Source organism: Octodon degus, unplaced genomic scaffold, assembly GCF_000260255.1.
Source record: "Octodon degus isolate 3935 unplaced genomic scaffold, OctDeg1.0 scaffold00062, whole genome shotgun sequence".
Lineage (NCBI taxonomy): Eukaryota > Metazoa > Chordata > Mammalia > Rodentia > Octodontidae > Octodon > Octodon degus.
Window position 1 is genome coordinate 12,782,051 of NW_004524638.1, and position 17,186 is coordinate 12,799,236.

General features: G+C 45.7%; 1 protein-coding gene across 1 annotated transcript in view; it reads left to right on the top strand.

Moving 5' to 3' along the window:
* The window catches only part of LOC111817578, a 139,262-nt gene extending 137,241 nt beyond the window's left edge, over nt 1–2,021 (top strand). Inside the window, exons 7-8 of the mRNA XM_023718820.1 lie at nt 4–233; nt 2,008–2,021. Of these exons, the coding sequence (XP_023574588.1) occupies nt 4–233; nt 2,008–2,021 (244 nt within the window). The remainder of the gene's footprint in view (nt 1–3; nt 234–2,007) is intronic.
* Nucleotides 2,022–17,186: the final 15,165 nt, after the last annotated feature.

Below are 17,186 nucleotides of genomic sequence, written 5' to 3' on the forward strand. Positions count from 1 at the left end.
GAGCCTGTGGCTGGAGCTGGGCGCCCCCTGCGCACGGGCGCAGCAGTGCCCCAGCGAGTCGAGCGGGCGCGCGAGCGGCGAGCTGGGCACCAGCAGCAGCGGCAGCAGCAGCGCAGGGCTGTCGCCTGGCTCGGACTCCGACAGCAGCGGCGTGGTGTGCGGCGGCCGCGGGGGCATGCGCGGCGCCCTGTCCCGCGCCTGGAGCCTGGAGAGCCTGCGCTCGGCCTCCGCTGGTAAGGGCGCCGCCCGGGCCCAGCCGCGCAGGGGTTCGGCCCCGCGCCCCCAGTCTTTCCTGTCTTTCATTTCTTTCTTTCCCTTTTTCTATTTTTCTTTCCAGTCTCCAGGTCCCTCCCTTCCTTCCGGTTGCTTCACTCTTCTGATGCCTTTTTATTTTCCTCTACCTGTCCTTTCTTTGACCCACTTCTAGCAGGGGCCACCTGTTACAGGTGCAGCACTGTTGGCTCGGGGAGTAGTAGACTTTTCGGCAGTGCTTGAGGGGAGCCTAGAGTTTTGTTGCTGAGTGCCCTGTTTCCCTTCCCCAAACTTGACCTAACATTGATCCGGCCTCTGAATAGCAGCTCCTTGACTCCTCTAAGGGTGGGAAGTTGAAATGGGAAGTCCAGGGTTTAGGGCTGCAGGGATGTGCACCTGACGGAGGCGCACGGTCCTGGCCCCAGGATGAGGCGCTGACCTCGCACGGGCTGATCCTGGGCTCTCCGGGACACGAGTTACCCGTGTCGCCTGGGATCGTGTGCCCCTGTCTGTCCAAGGGCAGATTTTGGGTATTGACCCTAAGCAAGGTAGCCGATGGGGAGGAGGCACGGAATGGCTTTAGGAACGATGATACCCTCTTGTTACTTGTTCAACTGGTTCCTTTGTATGTCATTTCTTGCAAACACTTTATATGTCATTTCTTGCCAACACTTCACAAGCATTTAAAGCCCTGGCAGTGGGTGTTAAGAAGGAAGACAGTTGCTGCTTGGAAGTGAGGGAAGTAACACAGGCTGGGCATAGGCTGAGGTGTGGGTACCTGGTCAGCGCCAGAGCCAACATGGGACAGAGCACCGAGCAGACAGCAGACCCTGCCTCCTCAGTGGAGCACTGGCCACATCCGGGAGGAGTAGAGTAAGAGTCGTTCTGTGTTGCTGGCCTAAATCCCAGAACTCTGCGAGGCCAGGCAGCAGGGTCTTAAGTCTGAATCTACCCTTGCATATTTAGCTACTTACTTATTTTTGTCTAAAATTAGAAAAAAGCTAGGGAAGTAGCTCAGTGTGTAGGCTTTGGTTTGGGAGTGGGTGTGTAGGGGGTGTGGGACTGGGACATGAGGATGCAGGACAGGGCCAGGATGTAGAGTTTGCTCTGAAGTCAGTGGCTTGCGGAAGGAAGTGAAGGGCATGCAGACCTCTGCACTGAGTGCAGCAGGGCCCCTCTCTGATCTCTCCCCAGACAGATTCGTGAAATTCAGAAAAGCTGAATCATCCTTTAGGGGCTTCTCTTAGTTACTTTCTCATTACTGAGACAACATACCTGATCCCTAAAGTGGAAGGAGGGAAAGTGGATTGTAGCTCACAATTGGTAGCTGTTTTGGACAGCGGGGCATTCTTAATCCTGCCCAGAACTATGCCACACTAATCAGTAGACTAAGCACACAGCCTTGATCCTAGCTTCATATGCTCTAGATCCAGCGACCCTGGAGAAGCCCACCTGAGGCTTTGGGGACTATCGATATGTGGCCACAACGTGGCTCCTCTGGCTAAAAGATTTTGTTGCTCTGCAGCTATGATTCCCTACCCTCCTTTGAAAACTTCATTGAAACTTCTTTTCCTCCCCTTGGGTACTTAAATGGAACCCACTGTGAGAAAACCAAGCTAGGCAATACCAGTGGAACTTGAAACAAACTACCAAAGAACCTGCTCTTCTGTTTGTCCAAAGGAAGACATACATGACCCCTCCTCACAGCAGGGTGCTCTCACGCCCATGAACTCACCTTTCTTTACTCTGTCCCAGGAAATGTGTACTAGGGACACAGATAGAGGGAGGGGTCACAGGCTGGCTTTTATGCAGCCCTAAGCTCCTGAGCTCCCTGGTCCAGCCTGTGGGCACTGAGGCAGTCTGAATGAGTTTCACATATAAGTGACAATTATGTGGTCTGGAGTGAGGTAGTAGGTGGCAAGTGGGAGGGTCACAAAGTAAAAGCTGAAGTCCAGAAAGCTGCTCCTTGAGGGGCTCTGAGCTGCCTCTGCAAGAGCAGAGCAGGTTGTAAGCAGCTTGGGGCTGTAGAGCTGGTGAGAACAGGAAGCTGATGCACAGCACACGGCGAGCTGGACCGTCGGGCATGGCTTCTGTGCACACTAGGTGGATAAGCAGAAGGCTGCGCTCCGGCAGTGCTGGGCAGCGGCCAGCCACCAGGGCCCTGGGAGGACATCTTCAATCCTTTGTGCCTTCTCACTCCATCCCTCCACCCCCGCCTCCTGCCTTGTCAGTGGGGCCTGCACAGGAGCTGACCACTGCATGTGTAGCAAGGTGGTACCTGGGTGCTGCGGAGCCATATGAGTCCTCGAAGCTGGCTTGCTGTCTAGACTTCTGAACAGAATTAACCCTGCTGCCCTCGGCCGACACTGGAGCACCATGAATTAACTCTTCTTGTGTTTTCTAGAGTGCGCTAGCAATTTCCTGTCCTTGGGAAGAATGCAGGAAACAAGCACTCCAGTGACTCCAGATTTATCTTTCAGAAAAGGCTGCTAGGAAAGGGTACTTGATGGGAAGAGGAAAGAGAAATTCTACTTTTTAAAAAATTTGTTAGTGTTTTCTATATGCCAGGCATAAGACTCCTAGGTAATCTAGATACAGAAGCAGGCTCCAAGCCAGGGCTGACCTAGGCTGTGCAGACAGCCTCTGTCTGGACAGAGCTTTGGGCCTGGGTTGCCGGGACTTGATGGGGCTGCTGCTGGGTGGGAGAGGAGGCTGTGCTGGGCCTGCTAAGGAGAGGCAGCGTGCTGGTTCTGCTGGCACATTGGACTGACCCTGGCTGCTTGAATGTCCATTATTGCTGTTACTCAGGAGCCACACCTGGGAAAAGATCACCTTCCCCATTTGCAATAGAGAGGAATTAAAACCAGAGGTCTGCCATCTTTTCCAATAAACTGAAATCTGGTTCTAGTTGGGCACTCCCAGTAAATAGGCAAGTGTTGTGTGTTGCTCTTGTTTGGCTGATCTTAGGGCTCGATAACAAAGCTTGTGTGTGTTTAATTGAAGTGTGTTTCTCTCTTAAGAATGACTAAAATTTATCAGTGAGGGATCAGGGAGCAAAGCTTACTATTGTGTCTCATTGTTGTGGTAAACCTGTTCCTGAATGTGTTTGGAGTTCCCCGAAAGAACCTGAAGGTTACTAGTTGGGGCTGGGATTGTGGCTGACTCTTGGGCCCGAGCACTACGTAAAGAAGTCGTGACTGCTGGGCTCTTCTCACTTCCAGAGATCCTTGAAGCTTATGTGCCATTTCGTCACTTCCAACTGAAATATCTCATGCCCCATTGCAGAGATAACCTGAAAACAAAATGTAGCTGGCAGGGTGGACCTCCGCAGCCCTTTCTTCTGAACTGTTTTCATCTCCCACTGGCACTGGAGCCTCTGGAAGCCTCAGCCACCACTCTGCTGCTATTTGGCTATGGCTTTTTAAATTCTTGCTTAGGATGTGTCATGAACAAGCTTAATTCTCAGTCTGGGCTTCAGCAGTTGACAGTTTTCCTGACCTGTGTTCTTGCACGATGTCATGATTGCTTCCTAGATGGGAATGTGTGTTCCTTCCACATTCCTCCGCAGGCCCCCGAAGCACATGTCTAGCGCACGCAGGCATCAGCCATGTGAGCATGGTGGGCCTCTGTTGCAATCAGACAATTACTTAATACCCATCAGGAACAGTACAAGGCACTAGTGATGATGGATGAATCATATACCTTTCTAGTCCTTAAAGAAATCACAGTACAGCCAGCCAGATAGCTCAGTGGATTAAAGCACTTGCCTAAGCAGAGCGCAACAGCTAGGGGTTCGATCCCTGGTGAGCCATGCCGGCCCCGCCCTTGGGGTGTGCTGAGACAGCGACTGAGACTGGGCATAGTGGCATGCACCTGTAATCTCAGCGATTGAGAGGTTGAAAAACATAGGAGGATCACTATGAGTCCAATCCATGTAGTGAGACCCTGTAGAGACTGTCCTAAATACAAAAAAGAGAAAGAAATCACAGCACAGTGAGACACAGGCAGTCGCAATCTATTATGCCCTGAGGGAAGCACCCAGCAAGACCGTGTGCTGGAGTTCCCAGGCTACTGTCAGCCCGTGACTTGCTAAAAGAAATCCCGTACTCTAAACACTCACATCCAGAGCTCCAGTTCCTTACTGTGAGGAGATGAGGGTCAGGATCAACAGAGGAAAAAGACATACAGAGCAATGTCTGGGAGACACTAGGCCCAAGCTTTGAGGCGTCCCCTCTCTGAGTTCATGAGGACTATGTATGATTCACCCAGCCTTGTACCATGTGGAAACAGTTTCCATCTAGAGAAGTTCCCCAGTTCCCTGCAAGTTCCCCTGCTTCTCCGTCAGGTCACCCTGTTTAAGCGTGCAGCGTATGTGAGATGGACCTCAGTCACTCGGGCTCAGCATGCCCTTCCTCCCACCAGGGCCGTACTAAATCAGTTCCCAACATAAATTTTATTGTTAACATCAACTCTGACATTGCCACAGGCCCCCAGGTATACAAAAACACTCTTACTAGGCTGGGCATTCCAAGACTCCAGAGTCCCCAGCAGTTGGTCAAAGGCTAGATCTTTCTTCAGCATGTCAGAGTCTGAATATCCATCCCCATGATTTTGCTGTACAAATGAAAAAGCTTACGAAAGGTTGCTGTTATGGGGAGCAGGGCAGAAAGGCTGTGGTCCAGAGAAACTGCTCAGTAGTGGGGGCGCTGCCTGAGGCATAGTGCGTGCAGGCTGGCTGTGGCAGGAGCAGGAAGCACTTGGAGAACAGACCACCAGCAAAGCAGAGGCAGAAGTGCCTGGAGGACGAGGCCGGGGCCCCAGCACCTGCACTGGTACTGCAATGGCTGCAGCTCACAGTAGCTGGGACAGCATGCAGTGACCAGTGCAGGGGCAGCTGAGGCTAAGACAAGGCCGCGGCGCCACGGCCAGTTGTATGGCACGCTGCTTGCAGTTCTGCACTTCTTTCGTTATATTCATTTATTTTTGCAGTTACGCACAGGAAAAGGCATGCTTTTTTGGTACATAGTTCTAAGAATCTCAACAGACGCATGTAGTCATGTAGCCACAGCCACAGTCAAACTGAAGAAGAGACTCCTTTGTGATCAGCACCTTCCCCACCTCGCAGCTCCTGGCTAACCCATTTTCCATGCCTGTAGATATGCTTGTTCCAGAATGTCTTAGGGGGAATCCTGTCTGTGTTGCTTTTCGGGCCTACCTCTTTCACCTACTGCAGAGTGTTGGAGGTTCATCCATGTTGCTGCACATATTAATAGTTTTCCATTCCCTTTTAATTGCTGAATAGTATTCCATTGTGTAGATGTACTGCAGGTTGTTTACGCACCCACTAGTTGAAGGATGTTGAGAGTGTTTCCACTTTTTGAATGTTACAAATAAAGCTGTTGTGAACATCAGAATGTGAGGCTTTCTATGTTCCTATATTTTCATTTCTCTTGAGTAAATATCTGGACATATACTGCTAGCTCAAATGGTTACTATGTGTTTAGGTTTATAAACATCTGCCAAGAGCATTTGCTAAGTAGCTGTACCATTATTATTATTATTTTTTTTTTTAGTACAGGGTGTATAGGGTCTCACTACACAGATCAGACTCATAGTGATCCTCCTGTTTGCAGCCTCCCAAGTGCTGGGATTACAGGCGTGTGCCACCACGCCCAGCCTCAAACTAGCCCTGGGGGCAGGGCTGGCATAGCGGGGGTGGGAGAACCCCAGCCCCTGTGTCTGCCTAAGCAGAAGCTTTAATTCGCTGAGCTCTCTGGCCAGCCCCGGTAGCTATACCATTTTATATTCCCACCCGCAAACTATGATAGCGCCACAGATCTATATTCCCATCAGCACTTAATATGGCCAGTCATCTGCACTTAAGCCATTCTGTCAGATGTATAAGGTCGTGTGAGCAGTACCTATCAGGGCTTAATTTACATTTTTGTAATAACTACTGATACTGAGCATTTTCTCAGACCTTATTTACTGTATCTTTTGTGAAGTCTCTAAGTTTTTTGCAGGTTTTTTTTTTTTTTTTTTAAATTTGCTTGGTGTATTTTGAGAGATCTTCATTTATTCTAAGTACACATACTTGGCCAGATATGTGATTATTTTCCAGTCATTTTCATTTTGTTTATTCTGTATTTATATACTGGGACTCATATAAGAGAAACTGCAATGTTTAGCCTTCTGTGTCTGATTTAATTCATTTAACATTATGATCTCAAAATACATCCATGTTCCTACATAATTTCAGTCCTTCTTTGTGACTGATATCTCATTGTATGCATTTACTACATTCATCCCTGCCCGTGGATATTTAGGTCTTATAGTTTGACTGTTATGAATTGTGCTTAGATAAGCACTGTGGAAAAATGTCTTCTAAATATTTTAAAGAGAATAGAAAAATTATAGACACGATACACAGTTTTTTTTAAAATGTATTTTTAGCACAGTCTATAGGGTCCCACTACACAGATCGGACTTGTAGTGATCCTCCTGTTTTCAGCCTTCCAAGCGCTGGGATTGCAGGCATGTGCCACCACACCCGGGCTCAGTTGCCATCTCAGCGTGCCCCGGGGATAGAGCCAGCATGGCCCGACACAGATCAGACCCCGGTCACTGAGCCTGCCTAAGCAGGCACTTTAGTCCGCTGAGCTATCTGGCTGGCCCTTACTTTTTTTTTTTTTTTTGTTTTGTTTTGTTTTGTTTTGTTTGTTATCAAGATGATAGGGCCCCAGGAGATGGCTCAGTAGAATAAGTGCTTGCCTGGAATAAACTATTCCTAAATAATGTAGAGTCCTGAGTTCAGTCCCCAGTATTGCAAAAAAAAAAAAAAAAGCAAGCTGTGTTCTCAGTGCAGTTGCTCAGATTTACCAGATATAAGCATGTAAAATTGGTCAAGATAAAAATTTTAAACATTAACAGCTACCTTCAAAGAAAGAAATTAGTAGTACAGTCAGCTTAGCCGTCCTCTGTCTATACATTCATGATTTTTCCCCTCCTTTTTTTTTTTATTTTCTCCTTTCCCTCATCCCAGTTGTTCATTTCTTTTGAGCAGTTTCTTTCCCTTTTGCTGTATGTGTAGTACCTTTCAGATTGTATTTACCCTTTCAGGTTCTTACACTAGGGAGACGGTACGATGCTTACACATGTGGGTCTGATTTATTTCACTTACGAGTGTATAATTGTATCCATGTACCTATACGAGCCTCAAGTTTATCTTTCTTTATAACTGAGTAATACTTCACTGCATAAAAGTACCCCATCTTTCTTATCCATTCTTCAGTTGATGGGCATTTGGGTTGTTTCCAAGTGCGCTGCTATAAACATGGGTGCACATATATCACTGTGGTATGTTTTCAGTTTTTCTGAAAAAAAAAAAAAAAAATACCCAGAAGGGGAATAGCAGGGTTGATAGGGACTTTGAGTCCTAGTTTTGTCTAATTCTACTTTAATTCTCTAATAGTAGTTTTCGTAGAACAAAAGTTTCTTCTTCCTTTCTTTCTTTCTTTCTTTCTTTCTTTCTTTTTTGGTGGAACCGGGGATTGAACTCAGACCCTTGCACTTGCCAGGGAAGCACTTACTCCACTGAGCCATCTCCCCCCACCCCAAAAGTTTCTTATTTCAGTGGATTCCAATTACTCTTTTTCTTTTAGGAGCCATATTTTTGTTTTTCTCATGTGAGGACTCTACTTGCTCTGAAGTCACAGCGCTTTTCTGCTGCCTCTTCTTTCAGCTCAATACCATATTTTATACTTAGATCTGTCATCTGTTTTAAGTTGATTGTAAGGTTTGCGATAAAAGACACAGCTCATTTTGGCATACGCATTTTTAGTTGTGCAGTACAACTTGTTAAATATGTCGTCCCTTCTCCATAGATTGCCTTTGTACCTTTGTCGGAAACCTCTATTTATGTAGGTGTATTTCTGGACACTGTTCAAGTCCATTTTGTTTATTTTTATTTAATAAAAAATCATAATTTCAAAATGAAATAATAGGAAAATGACAATAACCATTTGCACCAATGTCCATATATGGGTCCGGCAGCACGTTGCATGAGCCAGCCTCGGAGAACTGGCCACCAACACCAGGAGACCCTAAAGGCAGGGAGGGGGACCCACAGGGGCAGGGAGTACTCGTGATGAACTGGAGCCGTCCAGACTCCTGCCCAGGCGCTCCAGTTCAGCCCTTTTCTGGGTAAAACTAGAGAAACTCTTCCTAAATAACTAGAGAAACTCTTCCTAAATAATGTAGAGTGGGGGGTTATTTATTGTCTTATTTGTGGAAATGTGCTGTGCTGTCAACGCATAACCAGCCTACTATGGGAAGTACGTACTGTTTTTGTAATAAATGGCCCGATGCTGATGTGTAAATGACAAAAAAGTTAAAGCACTGCTGTTATTACCTGCAGTGCAGTATAAGACATAGGGAAAAAGGTTCCTACAAAGGAGGAACAAATGTGTGATAACACAAAACTTTCTTTTCATTAAAATAACAGAAACTAGTTTAAAGGAAACATTCACATATACATTAAAATATTTTTGAGACAACAGAATAGGCAGTTTGGGAAATTATTGGAACTTCTCCCTGCTTCACTCACCTTCCTTTCCTTTCCTCCTTCTCTCCCTTCCTCCCTTACTTCTTTCCTGTCTGTCTGTCTGTCTGTCTGTCTGTCTGTCTGTCTGTCTGATTTCACATATGAAAGAAACTGTGTGATATTTGAGCTTTCATGTCTGACTTATTTCACTTAACGTTCTACTCTCAAGTTGCATTCCTTTATCTCTAAACGCCTCTAGCTTTTTCTTTCTCGATAGCAGAGCAGTTATTCACTGTGTATAAATTCCACATTCGCCTTCCCCGTTCATCTGTTGATGGACACCTCTACTGCTGTTCCCGTGACCTAGCTGTTGGAAATTGTGCCGCTACCTCACATAGGTAAGGACCCTGCAATCGGATGATCTTAAATCTTCCGGGAAGCTATCTGGCAGGAGGATAGCTGGGTCACATGGAATTTCCACTTTTAGTTTCTTGAGGAATCTCCATGCCGATTCTATAGGGGCTGCACTAGTTCACATTCGCACCAGCAGTGTAGCAGAGTCCTTCTTCCCCACACCCTCACCACATTGGTGATTATTGGTTTCATGACAGCCATTCTTTCTGGGGTAAAATGCTATCTCAGTGCAGTCTCACTTTGCATTTCTCTAACGGCTAATGAGGTTGCCCATTCTTTGTCGTCCGTTTGTGCCTCTTCGGAGGTCCATCCATTCATTCCCCTTGCACATTTCTTGCTCTGCTCTTTGATGTTGGGGGAGTCTTCATTTCTTTTAGTTCCTTGTTCCAGATGGTAGTTCTCCCCTGGGGAGCAGCTGGCAGGAAATTTCTCAGTTACCTACCTCTTCACTTTGTTAGTATTTCTCATTGCTGCACTTTTGTTTTTTAAGAATTTATTTTTTTATTTTTATTTTATTATTATTGTTTTTTAAAATTTATTTTATTTGTGTGTGTGTGTGTGTGTGTGTGTGTGTGTGTGTGGCCAGCTCAGCCCACCCCGGAGCGGGGCTGGCTGGCATGTGGTGCTGTGGGATTGAACCACGGTCCCTGTGCTTTGCTAAGCTTGTTCTAAGTAGGTGCTTTAGACCACTGAGCCATCTCACCAGCCCTGCACTTTTTACTTTAATATGATCTTGTTTTTTCATTCTCAAGATTATTCCATGTGTCATTGGAGTTCTGCTAAGAAGTCCTTGCCTATGCCTGTGTCTCCAAGAGTTGTATCTAATTTATCTTCAAGCTGATTATGTCTCTATCCTATAAATTTAAACCATGTATGTTTTATCTACTTCTCATTCTTTTCTTCTCTGCTGAGAATTGAATCCTGAGCTTCCACACAGAGCTACATTTGCAGACCTTTTTAAAATTTTTTATTTAGATGGGGCCGGGGAGATGGCTCAGTAGGATAAGTGCTTGACTGGCAAACGCAAGGATCTGAGTTCAATCCCCGGTTCCGCTAAAAAAATTAAAAAAAAAAAAGAAATAAGAAATTTTTTATTTGGAGATAGGCTCCTACTAAGTTGATAAGTTGTCCAGGTTGTCCTCAAACTTGTAATCCTTCTGCCTCAGCCTCCCAGAGGGTTAGGAGTGGAGCTATGCCTCACTGAATTTTTCCATTTTTCAATATTGTTCTAGCTATTCTTTTTCTTTTTTCTTTTTTTCCTTTGGAGGAACCAGGGATTGAACTCAGGCCCTTGTGCTTGCCAGGGAAGCACTTATTCCACTGAGCCATCTCCCTGGCCTGTTTTTGCTATTCTGTATTCTTACCTTTTCATATATATTTTTCACTCAGCTTATCAATATCTGTAAAATATCCTGTTCTGGTTGGGTATGGATTATGCTCAGTCTATAGGTCACCAATGGGAGCTTTCAAATCTTAACAATATGGTATTAGGGCCGGGGAGATAGCTCAGTAGAATAAGTGCTTGCCTGGCAAGCACAAGGTCCTGAGTTCAATCCCTGGTACTGAAAAAACTATATATATATGTTATCTGAGACCAGAAAACCAAACCAAAAACTCCCCTCTCCGGGCCAGCCAGATAGCTCAGTGGACTAAAGTGCCTGCTTAGGCAGAGCACAGGTACCGATCCCCAGCACCCAGCACCACAAGCCATGACGGCCCCGCCCCTGGGGTGCACTGAGACTGAGACTGGGCGTGGTGGTGTGAACCTGTAATCCCAGCGCTTGGGAGGCTGAAAACATGAAGATCACTACTAGTCCAATCTGTGAAGTGAGACGCTGTATACCCTGTACTAAATACATTAAAAAAAAGAACAAAAAACCCTTCCCTCTATCACCTACGGTACACCGATAGATTTTTATGAATTCTTCCCTTTCTGAGGTTTTCAAAATATCATGAGGTTTCTCTGCCTGCTAGAAAATGCCTTTCCTTATAATCTATAAATCTGGCAACCTTACAAGCCATGTACGATGCCAATTTTTCCAAGAGGATTCGTAAGTGTTGGCTCTGTGAAGTCATCTTAGCTCCTTAAAAATGCTTGGTCATAGTTACTTACCTGAGCACCATGCTCAAAGGCAGCGTCCTGGCAAGGCCTGGGTCAAGCAGCCAATGTTTGCAGTACACAGGCTGGTGACAAGGAAGACAGGCTCTTACTGATGATCATCTACACGATGATCACATTGCAATTTAAAAATATTAAGTAAGTTTCCCAATTCTGGAGAGGTCAAGCAGGGAGAAATAGATATCATTTTCAGGTACAAAAGTTGATCATCTAGTATTTGATTTTAAAAAGGCAAGATATCAAAACACTGATTTACATAGTATCATAAGTTAATGGTAACAATACTTGGCTACCTATTTAACGAAAGTGACAATAAAGTATTTTTCAATGAATGTGGTAGTAAAGAACCTTGCCTTGGGCCAGGGAGATGGCTCAGTGGAATAAGCGCTTCCCTGGCAAACACAAGGGCCTGAGTTCAATCCCCAGTTCTGAAAAAAAAAAAAAAAAAAAACCTTTTTGGGGCTGGTGAGATGGCTCAGTGGTCTAAAGCACCTACTTAGAATAAGCTTAGCAAAGCAAAGCACAGGGACTGCGGTTCAATCCCCCAGTACTACATGCCAGCCAGCCCCGCCTCCTGGTGGGCTGAGCTGGCCACACACACACACACACACACACACACACACTCCACACACACTAAATAAAAAATAAATAAACTTATTTAAAAAAAAAAAAAGAACCTTGCCTCTTTCCTAAGGAAAAAAATTATTAATAGTCCAAAACATGATGGAGTCAACATAAAGCCCAAGCAATGATTTGGGTAATCTCTGCCATCTAGGAAAATTATAGAGCCACCTTCTTCAGCCTCTTATTAAGAGAAGACCAGTGATCCAATATGTCTTTTCATGTTGATAGAAAACTAGAGCTTTCCTAGTGCACCATTATAAAATTTGATTTTAAATCCCCCTTCTTAAGTACAATCACTGCAGTGTCTCACTATTTTGCGGCTTAGCTTCTGCTAACTCACTGTTTTGTGGGTTTTCAAAAAAATATTACTCTAAATTATTTATCATGGATCTTTCACTGTATTGTGGGATTTTTGAGGTAGTGTACAGGACTATATATGTATTTATATGTGTAGTATTTATGGTTTTAATGATTTTTGCCTAAAAATTTTTAAATGTATAAAAACATATTTAAACTGTTAATTCTAACATTAAAAGAATATTAAATTGAATACAGTTTACAGTATGTATTTCTTAAGTGAATGAATACATAATGTACCATGTAGTATACATGTGCTGTCAAAATTGCGTGGGTTTACAAGCTTACAGAATGGTTAAGAACATTAGGAGTGTTTTTAAAAGTAGGTAGAGGGTTTATAAGAGTGCGGGGAGGGATTATGAAGCCTTAAAAGATACATAAATACTAAAATAAATGCAATGTTGCTACTTCGTGGCGTGGGCTGTCTGGAATGTCACCTCCGGGATAAGTGAGGGACCGCAGTGCTGAAAACATCTCCCAACCCTTAGCAGCTTTGAGAATGACAAATAAAACTCACCTCTAAGGGCCAGGGAGATGGCTCAGTAGAATAAGTGCTTGCCTAGCAAGCTCAAGGGCCTGAGTTCAATCCCCGGTTCTGCAAAAACAAAACAAAACAAAAAACTCACCTCTGGTGGGCCTTCTTCACTTTTCTCTATGTTATGCGCCTGTTCTCGTAAAGCTTCTCAAACTGGAAAACAGAAGCATGTTCAGCGCTTCAATACGGCCTCTGCGTGAGGCACAGAGGCAAAACATTTATGACCAATTAGGGTTAGTAATCAATGATTTCTATTTTGCCTTTGAAATGATCTCTGTATGTATTCAATATCTGTTAATTAACATCAGAAGTTTAAGTGGACCTCCAAGAATCTTGAAAATTATCTTCCAAGTTCTAACTTATGGAAGAAAGTTTGTCAGAATAGTGATGCAATTTGATTAAATGCAAATATTCACCTTTATACTTTTAAACATTTAGTAATAGTAGCTCTAGCTCATTCAATCAAAAAGCATATGGAAATTTAATATACCCACATAGAATAAAAATGTATGTATATGAAGTATAAAGAAAAAATATATTGAATTTTTATGTATTTAGTACAGGGTCTACAGGGTCTCACCACACAAATCGGACATGTAGTGATCCTCCTATGTGCAGCCTCCCTGAGTGCTGGGATTACAGGCGCGCGCCACCACGCCCAGTCTCAGTCGCCATCTCAGTGTGCCTTTGGGGTGGGGCCGGCAAGGCACTCCAGTGATAGAACTCTGGTCCCTGAGTGTGTCTAAGCAGGCACTTTAGTCCATTGAGCTCTTTGGTTGACCCTATTTACTCCTTTTATTTATTTTTTGCAGTACTGGGAATTGAGCTCAGGACCTTGCACTTGCTAGGCAGGCACTTACTCTACTGAACCATCTCCCTGGCCCTTATTTTTTATGTTTTATTACAGTAAAAGATAGATTGCCATTAATCTCCCTTGTCATACTTTTCCTTGCGGCAAACACACTTACTCCATTGTCTTGTCACTTTCTGAAGAAGTTCTGGAAATCCTCTTTCATGAGTGTCTTCAGTGGTGCTGTGTGCCTTCCTCGGTGTCCTGGATCAATTCAAAATACTCGCCTTGCACAGTCCCTTTGACGTTAGAGAACAGCCAGAAGTGTGTGACGCCAGATCTAGTGAGCAGCGGGTGAGGGCGCCCCTGAGTGTGTTCGCCAAGCCCGCCTCACCACATTTTTTAACATCCCTTGTAAAGACAAAATAGAGTTGTGTTTGAGAATATAGTGTGTCTTCTACTGTAATAATTTTTAATTGAAATATTCGCTGTATTCGAACAAATTAGAAAAAGTATAGCTATACTTACTAAACAAATATAAAACTGGTTTTGTCAAATTAGTATTCCTAAATTATTACGAACTTGATTACTTAAGTTTTGAGGAAATTTCTACATATTTGTGTACTTTCGCATTGAAAGTATTTGAAGTTTGTTATGTTTTCCTAGCTGCTCCCCGAAGCTCCGCGCAGCGGTAGGCGGGGCTTTCTCAGAGGCGTGGACCTAGCGTGTGGCTGCTCATCAGGCCCCTGGTGGGCTCGGCCGCACGCCTGCCCCGCTGGCCCGGACGGAGGACACGGGAGACAGAAGAGGCTTGTCTTGGCCTTGCTTTTGATTAGTCTGAATCGAAAGTGTATCAGTTTTATCAACTTCGCAAAGCACCCGCTCTGACGTCATTGATTCTTCTTGCTTTTTTCCTTTCTTATTTTCTTTTCGTTCCATTCCCTGATGTCTACGTGTAGACAGCTGATGTGAAATATTTCTTCCTTACTAATACAGGCATTGGAATCTGCGCACCTTCCTATAAGTTCTGTTTTTTTCTCTGTGTGTTTGGTACAGGGTCTCGCTACACAGCTTGGACTCGTAGTGATCCTCCTGTTCTCAGCCTTCCCAGCGCTAGGTCACAGGCCTGCGCCACCACCCCCGGACTCAGTGGCCTGCGCAGTGCACCTGGGGGTGAGGCTGGCGTGGAGCGCGGTGCCAGGGATCGAACTCAGGTCCCTGGGCTTGCATAAGCAGGCGCCTGGTCTGCTAAGCTATCTTGCCCGCCCACCTTCCTGTAAAGGTCCCAGGGAGATGGCTCAGTAGAACAAGAACTTGCCTGGCCGCCCACCTTCCTATGAGTTCTGTGGTAGCGGCACTCCACAAATTTAGGGTGTTGTGTTTGTTAAAAAATTTGTGTTCAATTAAACTTATTTTCTAATTTTCCTTTCTTTATCTATTGATGATTTAATGTGATTCTTTTTCTTCTGGTTTTTAAAGATAGGATCTCATTGTGTATCCCAGGCTGGACGTGAACCTGCGGCCCTCCTGCCTCAGCCTCCCAAGTGCTGGGACTCCAGGGGTGTACCACCATCTCGAGCATAAAATGTCCTTATTAATTTCCAAATGCTGGAGTTTTTCGGCTTTATTTGATTATAGACAAAACATATTTTATATGGTTTAGTAGCTTAAAATCCGTCGAGTCTTTCTCCTGGAGTACAGCCGTCATGGTGGCGTGTTGGTGCCGCCTCAGTCTTAGATGATGTTTCTGTGTAAGCACACTCATCCCGGGTCCTTCACGAGCCGGGCCGAGCTGCGCCTCCCTGGGCAAGGGTGGAGCGCAGAGTCTCCGCATGGGCCTCCGGGTGGTCTTCAGCACCGAGATATAGAGGAGGCAGGCCAGCGGGCCTCACTTCCTGCAGAGGTTGCGTTCTAGGTGCCCTGCGTAAGTGAGAGCCAGCTGGGGAGCGACGCTGTGTGTTTTGCTTGCTCTCTCTCTCTCTCTCTCTCTCTCTCTCTCTCTCTCTCTTTCCTTTTTGGAAGGATCTACAGGATGTTCAGGGTCTCACTACTAGATCAGATTCCTAGTGATCCGCCTGTTGACAGCCTCCCAGGAGCTGGGGTTACAGGTGCGCGCCACCAGGCCCCATCTCAATTGCTGTCTCAGCGTGCCCCGGGGTCGGGGCCGGAACAGCAGGCCTGGGGTCGAACCCCCAGCCCCTGTGCCTGCTTGCAGGCGCTTTAATCCACTGAGCTATTTGGCCGGCCCGTGTTTTAGTATTTATATATATTTTAAGGTTTTATAAACCCTCCCCACATCTTATAAACCTTTCCCACACTTTTAAAAACACTTGTAACGTTATTAACCATTTTCTAAACTCATAAACCTGATAATTTAAACAACATACATAAATTGTATAGTATTGCAAAATCCTGTGATATACTGAAAACTCTGCAATAAATAATTTAGATTAATATATTTTGAAAACCTATGAAACAGTGAATCCATGAAAGTCAAGCCACAAAATAGTGAGGGACTGCTGTGATCTAGGAAGACAGCAGTCCAGAATGAGAGAACAGTCGTGAGTGTTCAGGGATCAGGTGCAGTTCTGAGATGTGCTGTTAGGCCGTTGCGTCATAAGCTGCCTTACATGGATTCAGGGCGCTTCTCACTGGTGGTCAACTTGCCACACCCAGCTGAACTGAGCTAGCGTGGTGCTGGGTGTGCGAGGCGCCCCTGAGGGTGGTGGCTGGCAGAATTCAGAAGCCGTTTGGAGAACAGCTGCCAGTTGTCTTGGGTTATTCTGCTGGAGGACCTTGTCATGCTGGCTTTCCTGGTGAACTCTGCTGTTCTTGTCACTGGAGAAGCTCGGGACCGTTGTTGTCGCCTACAATAACTACAGTTCCATTTCAGGGAGCTCTGGTCCTCATTTTAAGCATCGCTGCCTGGCTTCAGAGGAGAAGATGGTACACTGCTCAGTCTCCTGGAGAAGCTTGTTGCGCTGGCTTTCCTGCTGCGAACTCAGCTGTCCTCATTCCTGAAGGGGCTCAGCACCTCACTGTCGCTGAGGATGCGGTACTCTTAGGGGGGCTCCGGGTCTTCTCTTGTGTGTTACTTCCTGGTTTCCATGCAGGTCCCTCAGCCGCTGGCATAGGCCCTTTGTCCTGCTGGCACAGACTTTCCAGCTTCCACCACTGACCTCTGGGCCTTTCACCCACCACTAGCTGGTTCCTAGAGCTTTCAAACATTCTCCCAGCACACACTTCTTAAGTGCAGATCAACTACTTTTGAAGCCCATGTTCCCAGTGAATGCTGCATAGGGCCCTCCAAGCTGAGCCATCATTCCTGTCCCTCATCACCCCAGAGCTGGGTACCAAAGTCAAGGGCCAGCACCTGCAGCCCAGAGCCACTGACAGAACTCAGGCATAGTCCATCTGCCACCCCTCCCCTTTGCCTTTGTCACAGAAACTGCCATGAAGCCTCCTGCCCTGTGACCCCCACTACCTGGCCCACACCCCATCCTGGTGCTGTGCGTGTGTCCAGAGTGCCCTTCTGTTTCTGTAAGGATGTGCA